This window comes from Dryas octopetala, chromosome 1, assembly GCF_963921425.1.
Source record: "Dryas octopetala chromosome 1, drDryOcto1.1, whole genome shotgun sequence".
Classification (NCBI taxonomy): Eukaryota; Viridiplantae; Streptophyta; class Magnoliopsida; order Rosales; family Rosaceae; genus Dryas; species Dryas octopetala.
Window position 1 is genome coordinate 13,654,496 of NC_141366.1, and position 26,285 is coordinate 13,680,780.

The 26,285-nt window shown below is 33.6% G+C and overlaps 2 protein-coding genes across 3 annotated transcripts; one reads left to right on the forward strand and one right to left on the reverse strand.

Moving 5' to 3' along the window:
• The first annotated feature begins 6,784 nt into the window (after positions 1 to 6,784).
• Positions 6,785 to 11,502, forward strand: FQR1 (flavodoxin-like quinone reductase 1). The gene is made up of 4 exons (XM_086244203.1): positions 6,785 to 6,920; positions 9,795 to 9,888; positions 10,725 to 10,987; positions 11,095 to 11,502. The coding sequence occupies exons 1-4, from the start codon at positions 6,898 to 6,900 to the stop codon at positions 11,324 to 11,326; spliced, it is 612 nt and encodes a 203-aa protein (XP_086100329.1). The 5' UTR covers positions 6,785 to 6,897; the 3' UTR covers positions 11,327 to 11,502.
• Positions 11,503 to 13,992: 2,490 nt separating this feature from the next.
• Positions 13,993 to 17,367, reverse strand: LOC147298157 (transcription factor bHLH123-like). Of its 2 annotated transcripts, none has more exons than XM_086250676.1 (7): positions 16,984 to 17,367; positions 16,306 to 16,906; positions 15,994 to 16,086; positions 15,804 to 15,869; positions 15,581 to 15,646; positions 15,353 to 15,409; positions 13,993 to 15,202 (listed from the first exon to the last, which is right to left on the reverse strand). In XM_086250676.1, exons 1-7 carry the CDS (start codon positions 17,283 to 17,285, stop codon positions 15,050 to 15,052), a joined length of 1,338 nt encoding a protein of 445 aa, XP_086106802.1. In that variant the 5' UTR covers positions 17,286 to 17,367; the 3' UTR covers positions 13,993 to 15,049. The 2 variants fall into 2 exon arrangements, with proteins under 2 accessions (XP_086106802.1, XP_086106793.1); XM_086250667.1 differs by having other exon boundaries at positions 15,994 to 16,113.
• Positions 17,368 to 26,285: the final 8,918 nt, after the last annotated feature.

Below are 26,285 nucleotides of genomic sequence, written 5' to 3' on the forward strand. Positions count from 1 at the left end.
CTAACAAGAACATAAGCTAGAAGTTGAGTGGTGGCGTCCACTGTCCAGGGAACAAAAGATATATTTGTTAAAATATCAACAAAAATTGGATTTGGGAAGCAACATGTGTAATACTAGTGGTCATCTGATTTTAAAATGATGAAACAAAGGTAGGTGCCGGGTCGCCTAAACTGGATTTTGGGGGCAGTTGCACTTGCAAGTTGGAAGTGAGCTCGTGTCAGAAATCTGAATGAATTAGCACCATCTTGTGCTGCTCGGGATCTAACACTTAATCTAAGCAATTTATAACCTGTTAATTAGGATTTAGGACCCAACCTCATTTGGTTTTTCAGAAATTCTTGTTGGACAAGTTCATCTAACCAATTAATAATGTAAAAGCTTATTTAAATATATAAATAAATTAACAATTTAACAACATAATATCACAGCTATTTCACAAACCGAATATTAATAATAAGTTTTGCTCAACCTTAATAATGAAAAGTTAATTGTGTTGAAACGGATAAGGAAAATTAGGTGACATGTTACTTTCAAAGCCGTCCAAGGGACCAAAATGTCATAGTGTACGTGGTCATGAAAATTGGTCTCTGTGTATCTAGTTCACTGTTTTTCTAGACTTTTGACCAATTGAAAGAAAACCTAGGAGAGCAATTAACCTTTTATGATTGCCTTGGAAAGGATTTTCCTTTTCTTAGTTTCAAATTGCGTGCAACTTTCATGATATATAGCAGTTTGTACCTACTGCCTTCTAGAAACATTAATTTCATTTTGAGTCCAAATATCAAGGGATATATGGCTCATATTAAGCCACATAATATCAGTCATCTACCACAGTCAAACCAATCAACGCAAATTTAGTATACAAGTGTTTGAAACCAACTTGAGCTTAAGCTTAGCTCTACTCGACTCATTTTTGTTACATATTCATGTTATGGGTACATGTATGGTTGTTTTGGTCATATTATTAGAGCTGGTATAAGCATATAGGCTTTTTTTTTTTTTTTTTTGGTGTAAAATCCCATATTGCCTAGATACACATACCTTTGAGTTTTGTAAGAATAAATTGTACAAATGAACAATCATTAATTTGATAAAATGTTAAACTTATCAAATAATTGTCTAAATTATTTGAAGTTGGAATCTTGGCAGATCAAACAAGAAGTAAGCTGTTGGATTGGTCCAATCGGTTTCATGTAATCTGGTAGAATTGCCAGGGCCCAGGGGCCTTCTGTACCTTTAATCAGATGTCTTTAGGTTTGGACCTTTGGTATCTTGGCATTGACGGGCTATTCCCCCATTGTACTCAAGTTTGGGCCGAGTCTTGGCCCAAAAGAATGGCTAAAGATTCAAAAAGTGCAGACAGCTTAAGCAGAACTTACCTGTGGGCCTGTGGATTGTGAGGGACATCATTGGAGTTGGGGTGGACAAGACAGCCTTTCATATAAATCATGTCTTTGTTCCATAAAGGCTTATGTTATACCAATTTGAGATAGCTTGGACATCATTGTGGGCACAGATCCTATGTGTCCAATCCCTGTTTATGGCTGTGTGTTTATGTATATCATGGCTGTGTGTTTATGTATATAGCCTTAGTTATATGGATGACTGAGTCATTGAACCCAAATGATTATCAAAAGGAGTCAAAATATATATATGTGTTACTTCTGGGACAAGGAAGATGAGATCGATGCAACATTATCACATGGACAAGACAAGGTTTAAAATTCGTGAAGCAAAAGCCAATTTCTTTTTTTTTCTTTTTTTTCTGGTGGACCTAGCTATATATTCAAGGAATTATGAAGCATGATGAAGAAACATGGGTGTTCCTAAAGATAATCCAAGGAAACCCATCCCTTTTCTCATCACAAGTTAAAAAGTTAGTTTTGTTTGTAGAAGAACACTTGATGAATTCATTTCAATTGATACAATTTTTTATGACTTCATCATTTTATTCTCATTTTGTCGTATTGTAGTGATGTATTTTTAAATAAAATTTCACACTTTAAATTTAAAAGTGATTAAGTCGGAGACAATATCAATATTACATGATTGTCTAACAAAAAATATTAAAATTACAGATAAGTTCAAATGCATAACAGACAATCTTTAATTATTTAAGGTGGTGTATTGTTGACTAAGATAGATAAACTAGGTATAAGAATATATATATATATATATAGGTATTGGATGATCGTGTGCATGATTAGCTACAGCCTTTCTATACTATTCAATGTCACGTTAACAAGTTGTGGCTTTATTTATGGATCTGTAGCTGTGGATTGTTTTGATTTTGCTTAATCTATGGTAGGAATTCAAGGAATTATTCATTATTCAATTCCACTTGAAAGTTCAAAGAGCAGGCATACAAGGTACATGCATCATGGTGTCTGCTGTTGGGTGAGAACACGTACTAAAGAATGAGTAAAATCACTATACATGTCAATTTACAATCTACGGTCAAGGTCAATCGCTGAGGTGAATCTGGATCGGTCTTGTCGTGAAACCTTCTCTAACCTCATTAATCAGGAGCTTTGGTAAGAGTGCCATGGTTTCAGGCGTTGAAGAATTGAGCACCCAATATTGGGCATATGACTGCCATTTTGCTTTGACCAAAAAAAAAAAAGACTTGTCATTTGCATGCCATTAAAATGAAGCAGCTGGGGCTGGGAGTTGGATTTTCTTGACCCAAAATTTCATGCATCCAACTTCAATTCACGTATCGAAGATTATTTTAAGAATATGAGAAATGTTATTATTAGCAAGTATTATTTAATGTCAATTTCTGTCTTATATATACAAAAATGCTCTAAAGTTAACTAGTTAATAAATTAATACAAAATTAAGCACCTATTGGGTACACCGCACAATATAATTCTAAAATTTAAACCGTCCATTTTTTAGACCTTACTTTATAGATCATCTCTGTAAAAATTCTCCAAAATTGAAAGTCATTTAGCAATTTGATTATAATAACAACTATTCATATGCTTTTGTCGAAAACAGTGTTCGTCTATTTATTTAATCACAATTAGATAACTAAATGATTTTTTACAATAATGATCTTTGAAGTATGGCCTACAAAATCGACGGTTCGAATTATGAGATTAGTTATGTAGTGGGCCCAAAAACATGGTTAGCTACGTATTAACTTGTTAACCAGTTAGCTTTAGAACACTCATCCTTATATATATATATATATATATATATATACAGGCTCCTTCTGTTGAGGTATACCTCAACTTATTTATGTTGAGGTATACCCTGTTGGGGCCCACACGAGTCGTTTTGTGTCGATCCGAACCGTTCAATTTTTACATCTCCGTAGATAGATCATCCTTGCAAAAAATTAGCCAAATCGGAAATCATTTGCCTATCTAACTTTGATCAAATAAATGGACGAACCAAATATTTTCGATGAAACCGTCCATTTGTTTTATCAAAGTTAGATAGGCAAATGATTTCCAATTTGGCTAATTTTTTGCAAGGATGATCTATCAATGAAGATGATCCTTGCGAACGGTTCGGATCGACACAAAACTACTCGTGTGGGCCCCAACAAGGTCATACCTCAACATAAATAAGTTGAGGTATACCTCAACAGAAGGAGCCTGTATATATATATATATATACACATACACACACAAGAATGCTAAAATTTGAAATTTATCATATCATATATAATGTATATGATATATGAAATTTGAATTCTCTGCTTTTTTTTTGGTTTTTTTTTTCAATTCTATATATATATATAATGTATATGATATATGATATTTGAATTCTCTGCTTTTTTTTTTTTTTTTTTTCAATTCTAACGGTGTAATGTAAATAAAATAGTTTGTATAGTTTCTTTCACACTAAAAGAGCATTATGAATTCATTTCATATGTTGCTTTCTATTATTGGATGATAAACATTTGATTAAGATTAAGAGTAAAAAAAAATAAGTAAAGCATTTGAATCTTGATATATGAGACTCAAGAAAGAAGTTTTCTTAGCTTAATTTTTTCCATTCTTAAGTCTTCTATATTTGGTATTTCTTATTAATAATATTATTCATCAAAGAGCGAGCAAGAATCAAAACCTTATTGTAGGCATGGAGCTCCTTACAAGTCATTTCGGACTTGTTTTTGATAAATGCAAGTTTGCTTTCCTTTACTAGTCGAAACCGATTCATGGGAGCTAGGCTTCCCTTCTTCTCAATAGTCTATGGAATGTTGGGTGCTGAAAGTAAGAGGAAATTGCACCATTGGTTCATTTTATTTTCACTTAGTTTCATATTGATCTACACTCTTTTTTTCGTTCCTTATTGGTTCACTAAGTTTGTGACGTGTTCCCTTATGGTTCAAACTGTCAAATTAATACAAACTTCTGTCTATTTTAGTCATGTGTCACACATATAAGAGTGTTGTTGTGAACTAATATGGAACTAAGTAAAGAATTAGTGGACCACAACAGTACCTCATGTGCATATCACATTACTAAAATATACGACCGTTTGTGCTAATTTGACAGTTTAGATCACAATGAAAAACGTAATAAAATTAGTAAACCAATATGAAATGGAAAAAAAAATCATAGAACATTTGCATATTGTACATGTTTATCATCGCCCTAAAAAGGCGAATCGGGTTGCTCACGAATTAGCTAAGTTTGCCCTTTTCACTGGGGCTCTTGTGATGTGGTTAAAGATTTTTCCATAACCAAGGCTACATCACTTTAATGAAACATTTCCATTTTAATAAATAAAAATGTTATGAACCTTAATGAACCTTTGCAGTTTTAACTTAAAATTTTGGTTTGTAGACTTTTAATAGTTATTCTCACTTTAAATTCTTTTTTTTTTTTTACCTCAATTTGGTTATTAATAAGCACTAGAATTAGGTAATCAATCAACTGCAACCGGCCTTTTGACTTTTGATAGTAGGTAGAAACTCCATATAATTCATCCCCAAAAACTGTTCAACGCAATGGAGTACGTCCATTAGACCATTGGATTACTTTAATTCACATGATTTTATGAAAGGCATGCAACAGCCCTCTAAAGGCAGAGAAGCAAGATCCATGCCTCATCATCTTCCATTTTAGCCTATGAAAATTCAGACATAACTTCCAACATTGATTAATTGTTATTTTGAAGAGTTTATAAGTTTTAATTAAAGTTGCAGAACTTGGTCTCCTTCCAAGGTTGACAAACTTTATAGTATCATTTTTAATCAGACATGCCAACTTGGTATGACCTGGACTCTTGAAACTAATTAATTAATAACAGATAAGATACGACTTACGAGTTGGTAGGTAGGTAGGTCAGTTTTGTAATTTCATGGCTGGCCGGTTTGGGTCAGCCTGCAGCTTCTAATACGTCATCTCTTTTTGTCCCCGTTAGTTTTGCAGAAAGTCAAATCCCTTCAACTTCCATCTCAATTATCATCGATCTAATACCAAATAGGAAAAATTTGCTATCATCTAATTTAGGGTCCAGAATTCCAGATTCATTAACTCCAATAATTGGACCCCCCAAACCCATATTTCAACAAATATATAAATTTAAGTTAATCTGTTTACATCTAAGTTATTATTAAATGATGTCACAGATTTTCATTTTTTAATTTAAGTTTATTCTACCTCTTAATTATTGGTCAAAATATATTTCTTTCAATTTTGTTAAAAGATATTTTGAATTTGAAATCGCCTCTTAAAAAATTTAGACTTATTTCAAATATAATTTAGAGATAATTAGACTTTGGTCCTTTAGAAAAACAATTTTAAGATGGAGACCGAGAGTATTTTAAAATTTATAAGAAAATTTTTTTAATTCATAATAAAGTCCTTTAATTTATAATAAGTTTTTTAAAATTCATAATAAAGTTCTTTTAATTTATAAGAAAATTCTTTTTAATTCATAATAAAGTCATCTCCCGATTTGAATGGTATTCCCCCCTTCTAGAGTGTAGAGTGAGTTTTGTAGAGGCTACATGTTAGGTTTTAACTCCGGAATTTTGGGCGGAACCTAAAATTTCGGAGTTAAAACCTAACATAAAGTCGTCAAATAAGAAAAATATAAGGACTTGATTAAAAATCTTAAACCTTAAAAAAGACTCATAAAATAAACTGTACTCTAAATCTCCATATAATTTATTTTTACGAGTTAAAGATAAAAATTCAAATTCTATACCTTTCTTGTTTTTACTTATTCCAATTTTAATCATATAATATAAATTTAAGAATTTATATACTGACATACAATTCGATAAACTTAAACCAACATCTCCTTTTATGTTTGATCGCTAACTGATGAGCAAAGCCGCCCCTCTTGATGAACAAGTTTGATTGTTCAATGCATCAAAATCAACATAATAGTATTACATACATCAACACCTTCCCTTTGTCCTCTTATATATGTCTAATGTCTTATAATTATTAATTAAAATCATTCAGAAAATGACATTATTTTTTTATAGAAGAAAAATGACATCTTCTAGAGCTTTTGTTGCTTGTTGTTTGATTGAGGGGAAAAAAAAAAAAGCCTTTGTTTGAAAGGACCATGATGATCAGACGTGAGCGTGACACCAACCTAGCATCATTATTCATTTACTCCTCTAATGATAAGTTGATAACCACGAAAAACAAAAAGAAAAACAAAAATTAGAAAACACATTTCTCTACTAGAAAACAATTCACATAGATACGACACCGTTTATACAGGCCAACAAATAATTAATTAAAAATATCAGCCACCAATAAGAAATTAAACTACTTAAACTAATCCCATATATTTGACTATAAAAAGAGTTTGGCTCCCCCACTATTTTTGCAGCTTCGTCAACGTTCCAAAAAAAAAAATCAAGAAAAAGCCACAGCGAAATAGAAAAATCACGGACTCAGCAGGACTCCATTCATGGCTACCAAAGTGTATATTGTGTATGTACCACTTCTTTATCTCTATCTTTTATGCCAATTCACTATGAACTGCGAAATGCGAATGTGTTCTTTCTGGATCGGGTTTTTTTGTTGAATTTTAATTGTTTTGTTGATGGTGCTTTTTAGTCTGTTAGAGCTTCAAGCTGTTAAGATTTTAGATTAGTTATTGCTTTATCTGAATATGGTTGGTCCAAATTTTGATTCTTTAAGTAGAAAGAACAATTTTGATTAATCTGTCAACCAGGTAACAATTTTGATTAATCTTTGTTTGATCTTTGTGTTTTTTGTACTTTTTGGTGAAGTGGATGTTTTCTTGATAGTTGACGAAGGTTTATTCTTTGTATTGTTGTTCTCAAGATGCTGATTTTAGGAAGATATTGATAGTAGTGAGACAAAGGCTGTGGTTTTTTGTGTGGATTGCTATGAAGAGTGAGAAATTATAGTCAATGTAGAATTGGGAAGCTTTTGCATGTCAGATAATTCACTCAAAGAGCCCAGTAGTCTCTTTCTTTGTTTTGTTATGAATCCAAAATTGAATAATTTCAAGTGCAAAGATTAATAAAGTGGCTCTAATGAATTAGATAATTTTTATGTGAATTACACAGTTTACACTCCTGCACCAAATTTAAAGTAAGATAGAATAGAATGACTGTTGGGTTTTTTTCCCATTGACCATGTAGAAGAAGTTTTGGATTACCCCAAGATCCGATTTTTGTGTAACAAGAAAGCATGATGATTGTGTTTTGCTTATGGCCCTGGTGAGGTTGTATTGATGATGTTGAGTCTATAATTGGAGGAACTGTGGCGTTTAATTTGTTCCTCCTGATGTGGGATTGTATTGTTGGAAACTATTTGCTCTGAATTTTTTTGAAGAAATCAGTTTTGTAAAACAATAATACATTAGACCTTTTTGGGCGAAAGGCAAAAAAAGATTTACTTTTCTGAATGCTGAGGCGGTTCTGTTCTGATTAATGGATGTTATAGTGGACTTTGAAACCTAAGTCATTCATCATCCACAGCATGACTTTGTTTTTTCTAGCATATCTCCACCAATCAATTTACAGAAAAAAAAAATGTAGTAGTTACTGTTGGAAAATTGGAGATATGTGGATATGTGGATATATTCTTAAGTCATTGTTGCAAATGATATCCTCTTAAATAATAGCACTCTGTTGGAGTAGTAGCAGTACTTCGCTCTTTTGTATATACTAGGTTTTATAGTTCCTTTGATATTTTTTATCCACTTGAAGTGATAGAAAATCATAAATACTAAATTAACTTATTATTTGGTCAAGGCCACCATAATTTGCAATATTGTTCCTAGGTTTGACTTAAATATGTAAATATTCATTCCACTCAGTTTCACTAGATTTGACCTTTGGTAATGAATTTATATTCCAAACAGTTGCCTGTGGTTGGCAAGTATTTGTAAGGTAGGAAAACTTACCATTAGTTAAAGAAAGTTAGAGCCAGGGAAGGATAGGGTTGGCGATTGGAGGGGAAAGGCAGAATTGATTGGATTTTTAAGAAAGTCTTTTCAGTTGGTGTTGAAATTTTAATAATAAGAGAAGTTCATTATTGTTAGAAACTACTTTTTATCTGTTTTGGTGGTTTTGAATAGAGTGCAGTGATAGTGCCTTTGGTGCAGTACAGAATTCCTTATGGGCTTGCCAAAGCTACTTTCCTGCACTTTGTTGTGTGCTTGATTGGCAACATCATTCTGATCTGGCCTTAATTCTTTCTAGACTTAAATGATTCATCTTTACACGTTTAGTTTCTTGTCTTAGCAGAAGCCCTCTTCTATACTTGCAATTACTTTATACTCTGACACTACTCCCTGTGTCCTTTTAATCAATGTCAGAAATGCAAAAAGACATGGCATTGCAATATTTCTTAGAAATATGTTGTTAGTCAGAGTGCAATCAGCTGTTGCCAACATTTTCCATGAATGGAAAAGGGGCTTTATTAATGCTTACAGCTGCTTTGTGTTTTCAAAGGCATGTGTCACTCCACATTTTTTTATTTTATTTTATGCGAAACTGATCCCTTCTAGGTCCTATATTTTTTTATTGTGGTCATGCCTCAATTTGATGCATTGGCTGTTTGATCCTCTGACCATGCCTCTTAGTTCAGGCACAATAGGTGGTCACGCCAATAATGCTCTGTACTATACTCAGAGTGGCATGGCATGTTGTTTCATCATACTCTTGGTTATATGGTCTTCTGTGGTTAATTTTGAAACCTTATCAGTTTTGTTTGGTTGCCACTTGCCACATAGGCTTTGGTCCATATGCATGTGGTTAGTACATAGCATGTGCGAGAGAGTTGACCTTGATTCTTGGTGGTAGTGGTATCAAAATTTGGTAACTAGGCCAAGTTGAGACATGGAATGCTTTTAGACTACTGTTAGAGTTGGTTGAATTAGTTTTTCTCTGAATTTTGAATCTCTTCACTAAAAAGGTTCTTATCTGAATATGGGTGGTTATTAATGCATAATTAGTTTTTCAAAATTGGGACAGTATATCTGAGAAATTGGAATAATGTTTTTCTTTGAAGTAATTCTTTTGGTGAACTAATGAAATCATTGCCTCCAGAAAGACTGACAGAAGCCAGCAGTTCAATTAGAGGCCACTTTTGGGAAAAGTATTTTTCCCTGTAATTAGCAAATGAGAATGGTGACTGAACCTAAGTCAGCCACATTTGTACATTCCCGTGTTGATATGTTTTAACCTGATCTCTTTGTTTTTTTCTCCATTCAAAACATTTGTGTATATGTATAAACATAAACCCATCCAGTTGATTCTCTAGCATGCTCTCATATTTCTTTTACTTAAATACAACCCACTTTATTGAGACCTTTTATTGCTCTTACAGGTACTATTCCATGTACGGACATGTAGAGAAACTAGCAGAAGAAATAAAAAAAGGTGCTTCATCTGTCGAAGGTGTAGAAGCCACACTTTGGCAGGTGAGTGTGCATTTTCTTTCATCCATGCATTGCAATCTGCAAACATTTCATGAATTCAGCCCGTGTTTATTGGAGCTTGCTCAATAGATGGTAGAAACCTAGAATGCTAATTTTGAGCAACAAACAGATTCAGAAAAAGATTAAGCTTCTTCTTTTTGCAAAAGGATGTATAAACATAGGATGATTCAAAACATTAAACCTAGTAACCCTATTACCAAGGTTTTAAGGTTGGAACCTTGCTTGATGGTTAACTCAATAGTCACAAATCATTTTCCAAGGCATGTCTCACATTTTAGGCCAAGGTTTGAAACTGACCTTGTTTTAAAGCCCCATCTACCACCAGTGCTTGTCAAATTGGTACACCTATGCTCTGTTGAGAAGTCCCCCCTTTCCACCTGTTGCTTTGTAAAAATTGGTTCTCCTGATTCTCCAATGTATCTTGGTTACTTGTCTATATGGATGCACCTGTATATCAGAATATTGTTTTCCATCATTTTCTTGCATCTCTCTGTCTCTGTCTCTGTCTCTCTCTCTCATTATTATATATAGCTTCGCAATTAGCAACACTTGTGTGTACTCTTCTCTAGTTTTACTATTAATTTCAGTACCTTGACAAATCATGATTTTCCTTTTTTACTCCTTTGTTTAAACACAATCATGGGCTTCCCATCTATTTGCTTCTACATATGAAGATCCTGGTTGTTAGTATAGGATAAAAATTTTATTTTTTGGTTGAATTAAAATTTTTATTCTTCTATTTCATGATTATGTTTGTCTTCTAAGTCTGGTGAACTTGATTGAAGAATAAGATTGACTATAGTGGGCTTATGAAACAGGTCCCTGAGACACTACAAGATGAGGTGCTTGGGAAAATGAGTGCACCACCGAAGAGTGATGTACAGATCATCACGCCAAATGAACTTGCTGAGGCAGATGGATTCGTTTTTGGCTTTCCAACAAGATTTGGTATGATGGCTGCTCAATTTAAAGCATTTCTGGACGCAACTGGCGGTCAATGGAGAACACAACAGCTTGCTGGCAAACCTGCTGGGATCTTTTACAGCACCGGATCTCAAGGTGGTGGACAAGAGACTACCGCGTAAGTTTCTATATCACATTTAATCAATCAACCAGAATAACATTGAAAAACTTGTCGGTATCTTAGGTGGAGACTGGAGATGGTAATAATATTTGTGATTTTTATAGATTGACTGCCATCACTCAGCTGGTTCACCATGGGATGATATTTGTACCCATTGGGTACACATTTGGAGCTGGCATGTTTGAAATGGAGAATGTCAAAGGTGGAAGTCCTTATGGTGCAGGAACTTTTGCTGGGGATGGCTCAAGACAGCCAACCAAGCTTGAGCTGGAGCAAGCATTCCACCAAGGGAAATACATTGCCACCATCACAAAGAAGCTCAAGGGAGCTGCTTAATATCAAGTGCACAAAGATACTCAAATGGGGGGACCTTAGTCAATTCTTCTACCTACAATTTCAATTGCTCATTTCTATTTGCCTGCAAGTATAATTCTTGCTTTATCTGGTATATGTTTTCTATGTGTTTTACACAAAACAGTTATTATTCATAATGATAAGGGTTTGTTTGCTCATCCATATTCCCCATAAATTTCTTAGATTTTTTGTTGATCGTATAAGGTGCCAAGAGAAACCAGTTATATAATACACAAATTGGTGTCAAGAATACAAAAGTCTTAATTATTCTTTTGGGTAGTCAGTTGTGATGAAAATGGAGAATTATTTTCTCTTTTTTTTTTTTTTTCCCTGGGAAGTAAAGCATCTTTAAACATACAAAAGGCAAAGCCCAACAGAAAGATACAAAGGGCCAAAGAGTTTGCTACTACCATTTCCTTCACTGTCACCCTACGTATGCAAGAGGTGGAGGGCATGCATCACTGCTGATGCATTTGGGCTTCAATTAATTAAAGAAATGCTTCAATGACAGTAAACAATGACTAAAAGAGAATTGATTAGGGGGTAAAAGCACTTACCAAGAAAATCACTTGCCAGGAGTAGGACGATTAAAAGTGAAAAGCATATTAAGAATTTGGTTAACTTGTAAGAGAAGACAAAAGTAGATGGTAAAGTAAGCTAGAAGATATTATAATTTCTTCTACTCACATGATAGGCTATATTAGCACAATAATGATCAATGTGCTTAGATGCTTTCTTGATTTCTGCATTTATTTATGTTTCTCACTAAAGTTGATGTTACTAGAGAATTTTCTTCAAAGGATGTGGCTTTCTGCCTATTTTGCCATTGTTTATATATTAATTCAAGTTTTGTTTTACAAATTCAAGGATTATTCCATATCTTTACGTAACAAATTTTGAAGCATAGAGGAAAATTCTTATATTTATAATGTATCATTTGGATTAAATGTAAAGCAATGCAAATTGTAGGGATGAAATCAAATTCCAACAACTCTAGTCGGGAATAGGTTGAGTGTTGGACTGAGTAAAACTTTTATATAATGGATGTATATATTAATTGTCTTTATCTTTCTCATTTTATGATTTAGTACATAATAAAAGAGATAGACATATACACATATGATATATATATCCGTGATAAATAAATTAATAAATTTTTTTCGAATACGTATACTCGGGAGTAATTTGAAATTAAATATTCTGGGTTAGTCCGTACACAACCCTGGCAATAGTTTTGTACTAACCCAAAGACAATTAAATATAAGAGTTTGGAATCCCTCTTTCTCCATTCTTAATTTATAACCAAAAGACTTTTTTACATTTTACCCACCTGAATTTTGAGTTCAATTTCATTTCACCACTTAAAAAAAAATTGTGTCAATTTATCACCTGAATTAAAAATTTGTTACAATGTACTACCTGTGGCTCATTTTGTCTAAATTTTTGTTAAAAATAAGAGTGTTTTGGTCTTTTTCAAATTCCTATTAATTGTTAGAAAAAAAAAATGATTTTTTTACATTGGAACTACTTTGACACAATAAAAAACTGACTTGAAAAGATCAAAACACCCATATTAACAAAAGTTGAGACAAAATAAGTCGTAGGTGGTATATTGCAACAAATTTTTAATTCAGTTGATAAATTGACATAATTTTTTATTAGGTGGTGAAGTGAAATTAAGCTCAAAATTCAAGTAGGTAAAGTGTAATAAAGTCTAACGAGAGATAATATCAAACAATCCATATGTTTATTTCATATTTAATTTCATAAGTACTCAATAACAAGGTGCGGATCCCGAGGTGTGACACATTAATATATGTTTCTCCAAATATCTCATCTAACCAATTGTTACAAGAGTACGTCATAAGAGGTAAAGTAGGTGCCAAGATTATACCAATTGAGTATATTTGAAATGAAAGATCAAAGATCAGCCACTTTTATCTTCTTTATGTTTATTTTAATTGTATAGCATACAGAATTTCCTCTCTCTTTTTTAATGCCAAGAATTATAATTAATCACATAAAGTTGTTGATAATTAGTTGTTTCAACTCCATTTATAAAAGTTATTCCTTAGAGACCAGCCAAATGGCAAAAGCCATTGTGACAACACTCACCAACTATTCTTATCAACTGTTATTACCATTTTAATTAGAACAAATAATCAATAAGGATAATAAGATAATAGAGGGACAAAACAAGTCCCACGCCTAAAAAATAATAGAATTAAGTTCATTTAAAGTGCTTGTAACCCACAATTAGATTAGAAAAATATATAGTAATTTATATAATTTTTTTACATATTACTTGTGGAATGTCAATGCATCACTACCATGAAAAATAATGTATACACATAAGTCCAAGGAAAAAAATTCTTAAAATTTTAAAAATACAATTGTAATTGTTAAAATGTAACATAATTAATTGTGATGAAATGACAATTACATGCAAGAGCGTTTGAATGCTCACGAGCAATGTTAATCTGACATGTTATATCCCAATATGACATTTGTATCATTGATTGGTAAAATTTTATTAAAATATAATAATTAGATTAATAATATAACATGTGAAATATTTGATAATTAATACCTAAGGTATTTACATTTATAGAACACCATGATACATATAACCCAATGACAATCTGGAAAAGAAATTGAAAGACCAGAACAATTAGATGGAGGGGGACCATTCATAGTCCATAGAGGATAGAAATAGAAATATATATATGAATGGAGAAAGAAAGAGAGGTTTGGCGTCTCTTTACCTTCCAATGGAAGCCCCTCAATGTGACCATGCCATTCGATAAAAAGCACAAAGCATGAGCCATGGCATCTTACAAATTAAATACAATTTTCTAATTCTGACAACAAAATATAATCTAAAAAGTTAACTGTAAAAAAAGACCTGAAAAGAGGAGCTGTGGGCCATCGTCTGACTTCCACTATCATATATTCCCAGCACATAAACAAATGAAAAGTGAGATATCTCCAATCAAATGCCATCCCCACACTGACTCACTCCCCTATTCTAAAATTCAATTATTCCCTTCCCAAATTTTCTCCATCTTCCTTTTTCTCTTAAACTAAAGGTAGTGCCAGCTCTATTCACAATATAGCAACAAGGAATAAAAGCTCCTTTATCTCTTCTTCTTCTTCTTCTATTAAAATGATCATCAGCAGCTGCAGCCTATAATTAACAACAATTAAATTAATTTTTCTCTAATATTAAACTAATTAATCAGAAACTTTCCCTAAATTCAGCATATGTTCTTTATTCTTAATCCCCACAGCCCTAATCATAATTTTTCAATTATTACAATAATTAATCAATATGCTATGCTTCCAATGGTCCCAATCTAGGCCAAAGCTGCATCATTTTGCCTGTAGCTGACCCAACAAGTTAATTAGGGCATGTCCTTTTGGAGGGTCACTGCCTTTTCCTTCCTTCCTCCCCCCCCCCCCCCCCCATTCACCAATTTTATTATTTCTTTTTCATCCCGGACCCGTACACATATGTGGGCATATCTCTGTTTCTCCGCTCCTTTTTGCATTAATTCATATCTTATCATTCCCAATTAACTTGGCTGGCTAGGGTTTGATAAGATCCATCGAAACACATCGTACAACACAACTATCTAGTAGCAGAGAATTGAAGAGAATAGGTTCCTGCATGCCCCGGACGTAATTCAACCATTTTTGCTTGCTTTATCTGAAAGTTCCTCCAAATGTAGGCGTCCAAAAATCAACCGTTGTCTCATGTGTGACCGGGAATGTGCTCGAAACCGGTACCAAACACAGCCCTCGGCTTCTAAGGTCTTGCTTGGGACCTTCAGGGTCCTTAGATTTATGATCAGAATTCTGCATTAACCAAACTAAAAATTAAAAAATGAACTCTTTAAAAATAAGTACACCAATAAATTAACTAATTGTTAATTGCACCCATTGGGATCAGTACTATATATATAGGTATTATTTTTTTGAATGGCAGAAGGAGAATATATATTGGACCTGCTGCTGCTGGTGTTGTATGGCAGCTCCACTTTTCATGTATGGGGTACTTAAAACCTGATATTATAAGATAAAAAAACATTTATACATTAATTACCATATTCTGTTTGTGCCACAGGATTACAGGAATGGGTTGCATTGTCATTAAGTCAATTATTCTATTGTAATGTAATTAACTTATGACATTAATATAGAAAAGGTCTAGCTAGCTAGCTTTATGGGACTTACAGTTACTTGTTCATGGAGGAACTTGATATATTCAATGGCTTCAGAGAGAACCGAGGCTGTATCAGTCTGACACACAATTAAAGATGATTTAAAATCCATCAAATTGAAGTAAATTAAAAAAAAAAAAATTTCAGAAAGTGAATGATGATCGATGATATCTCACTAGTACTCTATTACTGTTTGTGAAAGTAAAGGAGATAGAATGCTAGATAGATCTGCTTACCTTTCCGAAAGGTGAAACCAATTGTTGGAGCGCAGTGATTCTGTCCCCCATCTTCTCTTTCCTCACCTAAGACACCAAAGCTACAAGTTCTCATATCCATGGCTAGCTACTAGCTATGATAAAAGAAAAAGCTCAACGATCCCTCTTGTCAAAAAAGAAATAAACGGAGCAATAAAAGCTCTTATTGTACCTTAAAAGCTGGCAAAGCTGATGAGGTTTCATTCCGAGGCCTTTTGGATGCTGCTTCAGTCCCACTTTTCTTCACCACTGCACCCGAGTCCGCCTGATGATGAACTAAATGAGATAGATTCTGCTCAACAATCAATGATCGAACATATATGTTAATTAATTTAATTAATCACTTTGATCATGATGGATAATCGAAACCTAATCATGAAGTTAGCTAGCTAATCAATATGGTGATCAATATGATATATACGTGATTTAAGTGATAACATAACATGTGAGACAGTTATTATCATCCTAATAAATTAGTAATTACCTTTGGTTTCTCATCAAAGCGTGCTGTGGGAAACTGCGGTTGCAATGAGGGGAAGAAGCTCGGCCGGACATCTTTGATGGCAGCCTCAGACGCATTCCAGAAGGGAGCGTTGTTAGAAAATTGTAAGTGGTTATGAGGAGGGTGTTTTGGAGGTGATGATGTTCTTAGAAACTGAGGCACCTTATTAGACCAAGAAGCAGGCAATAACTCACTAGAGTTAATGCCATAATTTGCTTGATAAGGGAAGTTATGGATATTGGCCGATGAAGGCTGATTATGATGATGATGATGATGATCCTGTGGTGATCCCAATAGTCCTTGTAATAATATGGTTGATGGGCTTCCATACAAAGCTGCTGAATCCATCTGAAAGCTAGAGGGCAAGCCTTGGCATGTCACCGTGCTCTCGCCGCCGGAGCTGTACTGAGGACTAAACTGCGTTTGATCTAACGAAAAACCCCGATTCATTGGCTTGAACTCGGTGTTCGAGGAATCGCCACAGCTGCCGGAAAACATCTTGTCCCTCCATTGGACTTGCTGATCCGTTTCTTGATGAAATATTGAACGAAAACTGCTCTCCGCACCCTTCTCGTGGCCACGACTGTACACAATAATCAACATCACAGATTATACAATTTCACATTCGAATCAAATTCATGAAAATATTGCTGCACTTACAATAAGGCGGCTTGGTTCCAATCCGCGGCGTGGGAGGAGAGCCCTAAACCCATCATATGCAAGTTGGGATCGCCGCCGGTGGTGGAATCAGGCCCTTGCAGCTTCTGGGTATCATGGAAAACCATCGAAGACGTGCCGGAGACTGATCCAGAATCCATGGAGGACCTTGCCTTGAGGTCAACCATGTCCGGTTGCCATCCAAAGCTCCCCAAGCTATTCAGGCTAGAAGACGGATGAGGCGGCGGGGATGTTCTGGATGATGAGTCCCACCAGTTCCCAGTTGTCTGAAATTCGTCTGCCATATATACCTGCAAATCAATCAAACCTCAACAAAGCGATCTCTTGGGGTGCACTCGACAAAGCGAACTTGCTGCTGTGCTTTCATAAAATGATGAGGATGATGAAGAGAAAGCGTTTCGCTGCATCTCTGTATTTATACATATTTATATTAGCTAGATAGTAAGGTAAGCTGGTCATCAACTTCAACCGTTTGGGTGTATAGCTAACAGTGAGTGAAAGAAATAGTAACCGGAATGTGGTTGACATTTCATGGGCTGATTAGACAACGGAAAAGGACAATTTCAATTTCAATTTCAGTTTCTCTTCTTTTGTCTTTTAATTCTTTATTTCTTTACTAATTTTCACTTTTAATTGTTTTTGTTTGTTTCTTGTTGTTAGTATATATAAATTATCACTAGAGATTCATTTTATCTTTAATTAATTTAGTGAGAATTAGGAGACATAATTGTGGCACTTCAATTATATATGTCAAGCTAGGTTGGCCTCTCAGAGGAGCTAGCCACCCTGCCAATTATATAGAGCTAAGACAAAAGTCACAAAAGGGTAAATTAAGATGATTGGTGTATCGCAATTACCACTTCAAAATTTAATCTATGTGTCGAGTTAATTTGTCCTATGATTATAAGGGATAGAATTCAATTTCTTCTAATATAACAAAAATAAATAAATAACCTAGACACCTAGCTACTAATCACACAATATATTAGTGTCCCTCTCGAACCTTATCAATCTCGAACTCTAGTTATTTTTATCACTCCAATGATACAAAAATTAAACTTGACTAATATACAAGCCCGTACAAATATAAGTACATACGTACTGTTAGACTATGGGCTTTAATTTGTGTTGCTGCTTTCTTATCCATTTAAAGAACAATGAGCTAATGAAAAATGCTTCTATATATATATAGGATTGATGCCCTTAATTTATTGATCAAAACCCCTGAACTATAAGTCTATAAGGCTTCGCTTTAAGCAAGGTTTTGGTGAAATGAATTGACAAGAGGCCTCCTAGCTAGGTCTGGAAAGATTGGACCTAAACATACACTCAACTTCATCAGGTTTCTTTTATTTGAGGAATGGATGTACATAGGAACTTCTTATCTCTTTTAACAAAGTACGTAGAGAAAAATATCATTAACTAGTTAGTCATCAACTAATTAAACCCTTAAAAAAGAGTGATTTACACTTCAAACTTAATTTTCCATCTCTTTCTAAGACTTTAATTTCTCCAATTTTTTTATTTATTTTTGAATATGAAAAGGCTTTCAATAATTATCATTATTTATGTTGTCTACTGGTGGAGGCTTTGCCTAAATAAAAAGATTGACAAAGCCATTTGGCCATTCAACAAATACTAATTTCAGCACAAAATAGAAATTAATCGAAGTCAAGTCAACCAATCGGAATATCAAATTAGATATGGAAGGAGGGTCAAAACTGTCCCATCACCTGTGGCATGATGAGAACCCTCTCCGTGAAGTCCACCGTTTAACTAATGACCGCTAATAAAGTAAGTATTTTTTTTTCTTAAATCCTAAATGCATGACTCAATTGTAATTTTATTTTCTTATAATTAATCGTTATTATTTATTAAATAGAGAACCATATTATAATTTTAATTCATATTAAATGATATGTAATCACTAGACTTAATATATGAATAAACATGCTCTAATATTATAAAGAAAATTAAAATATCTAATCTAAAACTAATTAATTATGAATAAAGACTATATTTTTATAATGCGGAATATTCCCGTTGACCATTGGTTCTTTCTAAGTTCTCATTCATAGTTCTCTTACAAAAAAAAAAGTTATTCAATGATTTATTATTTTTCTAAAATTTTACTTGTAATGCATAAAAAGTAAAAACCCCTAAATTAAACAAGAATGATGTTAAGTTTTGACTAACAAGGTTGGAGACTTGGAGGGATGAAGAGGCGGCAGGGGAATGAGAGAAAGACGAGGGGATTAGATGAGATTTAATATTAGAAATTATTATGACTTTTTGAAACAAGAGTCAACGAGTGGGGTCCAGGAGGCGTGCAAGCGTGCGAAGACACGTGGGACCCACTTTCAAATTTTCCAGCCACCCTAAGAGTCAGAGCCCTGACAGTGACCTATCTGTATATTCTTCTCCTATCCTAATCATTCGGCCTACCCAAACACCCAACAGGCCCAACACCAAACACCCACCCATCCTCTTCATCAAATATCCCCTCCTTTCAATTTTAATTATTTCTCTACCTTTGCAAATTAAACTCACTCTTTTTTGTTTTCATTTGAATTTTTACGAATTTAATTTTTTATTATCGATAAATTTATTTATATATATATATCATACAATGATGTTTGTGTTATTAAAGAACTCTTATCTATAGATGAAATTGAGACAAAAACTGCATCAACCTGGTGAATTAGAAGTTGATGTACAATTTAGTACTATAGTAATGATGGTGAGCCTTTTATATATTTTGTGTGTTGGGTACTTGACAAGTGTGGTGGATCAAACAAGAAGCCAATTTGTACAAGCTCTCTTAAAATGGTGGACTTAGGTTTAAAAATTGGATCATCATGAATCCATGATGATGAAATCATACATTTAACCAACCAAGGAGTTTCAACTGTGCTTGTTGTAAGTCCAAAGTTGTGAACATTTGTTGAATTGGTGCGCAACTCATCATACTCGCAGATTAGTTGAGCCTTGAAAATAATTGATATAATATTTGATAACCAAAATGTGTGTCCCAATTGTAACTTAGTCTGCTCAACCATGTTTCCATCCGTAGGGTAATTAGTGTCCGACCCTTACTCTTACCCTCCTAAAATCTTAGGCCTTCATTCATATCAAATGAAAAATAATCAATATGGCTCATGACAATTTTATACTTCTATGGTCATATAAGTTGAGTCTAACTAATTTTTGTAAGGATAATTCTTGATAGGTAACCTAATTAAAATGAACGGTTTATATTATAAGTTCACATGTAGAGCCCACCTTATAATATGGTCCAATCAAATTTTAATACTTATTTGGTGGTTTATTTGTGAATAATTAAGGATTAATTGGATCTAGATCCTCTCATTGTCATGACTATATATCCCAGCTAATTTTTGTCCTAGCGGTCCGTTAGCAATCCGAAAGTTATAATGAATTTTGAAGTTCTATCACTCAATCTTTAAGAAAATAAGAAAATTTTTGGATTAGAAGTCGAGGACAGTCAAGACAAGGAGATGATTTAAATTCTTGAGAGCTTACCCCCCATGTATAACTCATAACTAAACTTGGCAATATTTTATCTAACGCGTTAACATGACACAAATAATTCAGTGTTCGGATTGAGGCTTATCATGTCGTGTAGAAATCGTGTAGACCCGTGAGTGACCTATTAATTTTTGTGTCGTATTCGTATTAACCCGCGAAACCCGTTAATAAATAAATATATTTAATTTAATTTTTTCTTATGATATTAATAATTTAATTTGCACATTTTTTATATTTTTCTTATGTATAATGTTTAAACTATACATTTATAGAATAAAATGTATTTACTTATGTAAATATAATATATTTAATTTAAATTTTTTGTTAAAAAAAAATATTTTTTTTAATGAGTAAAATGAGTCGTGTCGTATTTACCCGTTATTTTTTATGTCGTATTTGTGTTGGAATTTTTTTTCACCCCCATTGATTTACAGAGTCGTATCATGTTCACTCGTTAACTTAACGAATCATGTTGTGTTTAAACCAAATTTGCAAAAAACACGACCCGTTGCCAAATCTACTTAGAATTCAATCGTTTAATTAGAATAAATATTACCAACTATATGTAGGATAAAAAAACTATGCAAATATGCTATTAATTTTTTAAACTTAAAATATCATATTATGCGAAAAGTTATAGATGAGTCCGATCACACATCTTCATGTGTCTACCCATCATACATACTTATATTTTCTCTAATTAGTCATTTATGCAGTCAAACAAATATAAAATTGTCAATCAATGATTATTTGATTTAGTGAATGACACATAATTCTTTTTTTTGTTTAAAATAATGTTAAATTCAAAATTCATAAGCAACAATTATTCATAAAGAAACATAGATATGAGGTTTATTAAAAAGAGGTGGACATTAGTGTGAAATTCATTTTTATACACTAATAAATACTTCTTAATTAATTAATGATATGTTGGTGGATTATATGCATCAATACATGGTTATAGTCAAGGAGTAAAATTTCGAAATTTTCGGCGAAATTTCACCGAAAATTTCGTTTTTTAAGGGTATGGAAATTTTAACACTATACCAAATTAATTTCAAAAAATTTCGCCCAAATTTTCCAAAATCCTCGAAATTTCGGCGGAATTTTCGAGTCACGGGGTGGGAGGCACGGGTTCTGGGCGAGTAAGGAGGCGCGAGGCTAGCTGGGCAAGGAGGGAGGAGGCGAGCGATGGGCGCGGACGGTGGATTTGTGCGAGGTGAGCGAGCGGCGCGAGGCTGGCTGAGGAAGGAGGGATGAGGCAAGCAGCAGGCGCGGGCGGTGCGGGCGGCGCAGGCGGTGTGGGCGGCGCGGGAGGAGGGCGCAGATCTGGTGGCTGGGGAAGGACTGAAGGAAGGGAAGACCAGTGGGGGAAGAAGAGGAAAAAAAAAGAGGAAGGGCACGGGGAAGAAGAGGAAAAGGGGAGAAAAAGGAAAAAAAGAAAAAAGAAAGGAAAAGGAAAAAAAAAAAAAGAAAAGAAAAAAAAAGAAGAGGAAGGGCACGGGGAAGAAGAGGAAAAGGGAGAAAGAAAAGAAGAGAAAAGAAAGGAAAAGGAAAAAAAAAAAAAAAGAGAAAAGAAAAAAAAAAGAGAAAAAAGAAAAAAAAGAAAAAAAAAAGGAAAAAAAAAAAAGAAGAGAAAAAAGGAAAGAATTATTTTTTTTTTAAGGTAGATTGAGATTTTGGAGTCTTTAGACAATTGGAAAGAAAAAAAAAAAAAGGTTTGAGATTTTATTTGGGGTTTGATCTGGTCATTTTTGTATTTCGTTTAATTATAAACATAAATTATGAAAAAGAAATTTATCCCTTATCATGAAGTTTCATTTTTTTAATGGTTTTCCAATTTTGATAATTTGTAAAATTGAAAGTTTAAGTAAACAGTTGTCGCCGCTGCTGCTATCGGATTGGTTCTATTTTAACCCAATTCGGCTTAATTTAACTATCGAAGACCATTTCCAAGTCCCTTTGAGCAAGCTTGCTACTTTTCGTTGCCACATTAGTGATTTATTCGTGTAATTTTATTATGTAATTATTAATTAGTGAAGTATTTTTGTAACAGTATTGTCTCCGGCGCACATTATATTCATCACATATTACATGAAATCTACTATATTATTTGATTTCTTCAATGTTTTTTATCAATGTAGTAGATAATATGTTAAATAAACATATGATAAAGTTTCATTCAAAATTTTCATATTTTGATAGCAATTTTTGACGTTTTTGTCTAATTTTATCGAAATCGAAATTTTAATCAAAATTTCTACAAAAATTTCCGTCGAAATTTCCATCGAAAATTTTCTCAAAACCGAAATTTTACTCGTTGGTTATAGTTTAGCCATTTTCTTCAACAAGAAAGTGATTAGCAGCGTTGGTGAAAACAAGAAATGATGTCATATCGCTGTAAGCTTGAGGTGTGCAAGCTGACAAACTGAAAGATGCTTACTCGGAGATCGATTTAGACACAAAGTAGTGACATCCCTCGTATGAGAGAGAGAGAGAGAGAGAGAGAGAGAGAGAGAGAGAGAGAGAGAGAGGAACGAGTAAGAGAGTCCATGACGTACAAGCTGACCATGTGGGGTCCTTTTTGGGTCACACTGAAATTGACAGATAAAGCAAATACAAAGCACATGACATGAACAGAAGAGTACCAATCTGAATAACATGACATATGAACAGAAGAGTAATCTTATTTCCCATCTGTGTTTGTATTTAATATACCTATTTTAAATATAGATGAGATTGATCTATAAAGTGAATTTATATTTTTATTAAAGAGATCGTATATTATATAATATATTAATTAAGATAGTCTAAATAATTTTATTCTTACAAAATAACAGTGCAGCACGACACAACACTGCCTTTGTAACTTTGTATTAGGTCCATGTTTTGTCAATCCAATTCCAAGCTGCTTTAATCTCTCTAATTTTCTTGCATACGTATTATAATATTTATATTTTTTAGGTCAACCCACAGAGCTTAGAGTGTACGCGCATTCATTTACATTAATGGGTAGGTCTACTTGGGCCAAAGACATTCACCAAACTTATTATTAGTCTTCTTTCATCTCCTAACTAGATTAACTGATTGGATCGAACTTAATTAATCATGTTTTAAAATATTATGTCAGACACACACACACACACTAACTCACTAACAAGCTAATTGAATGTTGTCTAATTAATTAATTACTTTGATGTGATACATATTCTTGTAGTGGTCATGCATCCAATGGGCCATGCATTTTGCCAACTCATAAGTCAATAAGTTATTTAACCATTTAGCAAGTCAACTGGCATGATTTGAGAGGTTGACTAAGAGAGTGGCCGACTTTGATTAGGGGCAATTTTGATGGTTCAGATTAATGGGTTTTGACTTTTTGATTTAATCGATTAGCATGCAAGAAAAGTTAACCCTATTGGATCATATTTAACTTTCTGTGGTTTTTCTTACTTTTTTTGTTTGTTAGTTTGCTACCGTGTTCAAACTAGTTGTCTATATCACTACATGTGAACGCTTTGCACTAGCTAATTTGCGAAAAGCTACATATATAGGAAGCAGATTTGGTGCCATTGATAAAGTTGTGAATAGTTTAACCATAAATAATTACTTAACTATACCATCAAATACATAACAAGATGAATAAAACTTGCATGTACCGTACGAGGCATCCCTCTCAAGAGAGAGATAGAGACATAAATGAGAGAAAGAGAAAGAGGAGAGAGGGAGAGGGGGAGAGAGACAGAGACAAAGATGAGAGGGAGAGATGCCACCTCTCCTATCCTTGTGATGGACAAATCCTTCTCTAAAAAAGGTTGAGTGTCTAATAAATTAGAGTAACATAATGTGACATACTGATGTAGTATTATCAATCTACTCAAATAATAAAACGTGTATAATTTTTAAAAATATTGTTTAGACTTTAGGATTTTAGCATGTCACATGATGTTACGATCACACCTGCATATATAAATGAGAAATTTTGTGAAATAATTATTTTTAGTACCAAACTTACCTTTTTTTTTTTTTTTAACTTTTTTGCTTGTTTTCGGACAAAAACACCCTTGATATACATCATTCTCTTTCACTTTAGATCTTTGCTCCATTTCAGAATTTCCCTCGTCTCCTTTCTCCTCCCTTCTATCTCCCTAACCCATCCTCTTTCTAGAATATCATGGACACCATATCAGATCTGGTATGAAAATACCAAATTGGGAAACACCACTCCACCACCATCCGCCTCCCTTTCCCGCCCCATCTCTCTCATTCTCTCTCTACCATTGACGGACACACTGGCAGACTAGCCACACCGATCCACTGACGACAAGTTTTTTAATTGTAAATTAAAAAAATTGATGAGAAAGATTGATGAAAATAAAATGGAGATTGACATTAAAGGTTAAAATTGGAGATCTGGGTTTGATAAATGATAGGGGAAACTTAATTTTTTTTTTCTTTTACAATCTCTTTGTGTTGTATTGATATAAAAAAATTAACACAATGAAATAACTTTTTTGCTTTGAGAGTTTCATATTGTTAGGTTTGGAGATCTGAATTTTTTATTCGTATTTATTTTCAAAGCTCGGCATCAATGGAACTCAAATCCAAATATGAAATTTCGATGGTTGACTAATAATTGACAAATGGTCGCCACATTAGATGATATTACAGCCGCTTTAGATGGTGCTGCATGCAGCCAGTTCATCATGTTCATCTTTTCTTATTTGTCATTGGAACAGTCGCTAGCTAACTATTTGTCGACCATCAAAATTTTAGATCTAGAACAATAAACTCAGGTCAAAATTTCAGATTTGGAACAGCAAACTCAGATCAAATTTCAAATCGGGAACAAAAGACCCATGTCGGAATTTCATATTTAGATATTTTTTTAGTGTCTAACAACAAACCCACTTTTCCAAATCAATATTTTCATTTATTTATACAAAGAGTAGATGTCCACATAAAGCATAGAAGAAGATTTTTTGCAAGCTACAAGGTCCAAGGTCGCTGGTCTCTAATTTAGAGCCCGGTGGTCGTCGACATTTGTGCTCCGACGACTGTTGTGTTGCACAAAGAGAGAAAGTTTGAGAAAGGGAGGTGGGGAGTGTTGTGTTGCAGAGAGAGAGCTTTGGCTGGGACCATCGGCGACTCAAATCTGGTGGGGGAGTGAGATAGGGAGAAGGGGAGAGAGAGAGAGAGAGAGAGAGAGATTTGTAGGAGGAATTCTAAAAAAATTTGTTGACATAGTATATATAAAGGGTGTTTTGGTCTCAAAAATGTCAAAAGAGTAAAAAAACAAAGATTAATTTTGGAGCTAATGATAAAAAAAAGTAAGTTTGGTATTAAAAGGTGTTATTTCACAAATTAAATTTCCCTATATGGATTGAGTACTTTCACTAATAACTTAAGCTTTTGGAATGGATGTTGAATAGAAACTTAACTTGCTCCGATCGAAAGCCAACATTCGTTCTAACAATTAACTAAGCATGTCAAACATCAAATTGGTTGCACATTCTTATAATGAGATACCATAGAGAAGCCTTGGATGGATTCTAATTATGGATTTCAAGGTTTTCCATTTCTCTACATTAATGCACAAAGATTATTGAATGAGCTCTTCATACAAAAGAAACAGAAATATATATATATATATATAAGCAGAAGTAGATAAATTATAAATAAACAATTATCGATTATTACTTGAGGATAGTACTTAGATTGAGCAAATCCTGGAA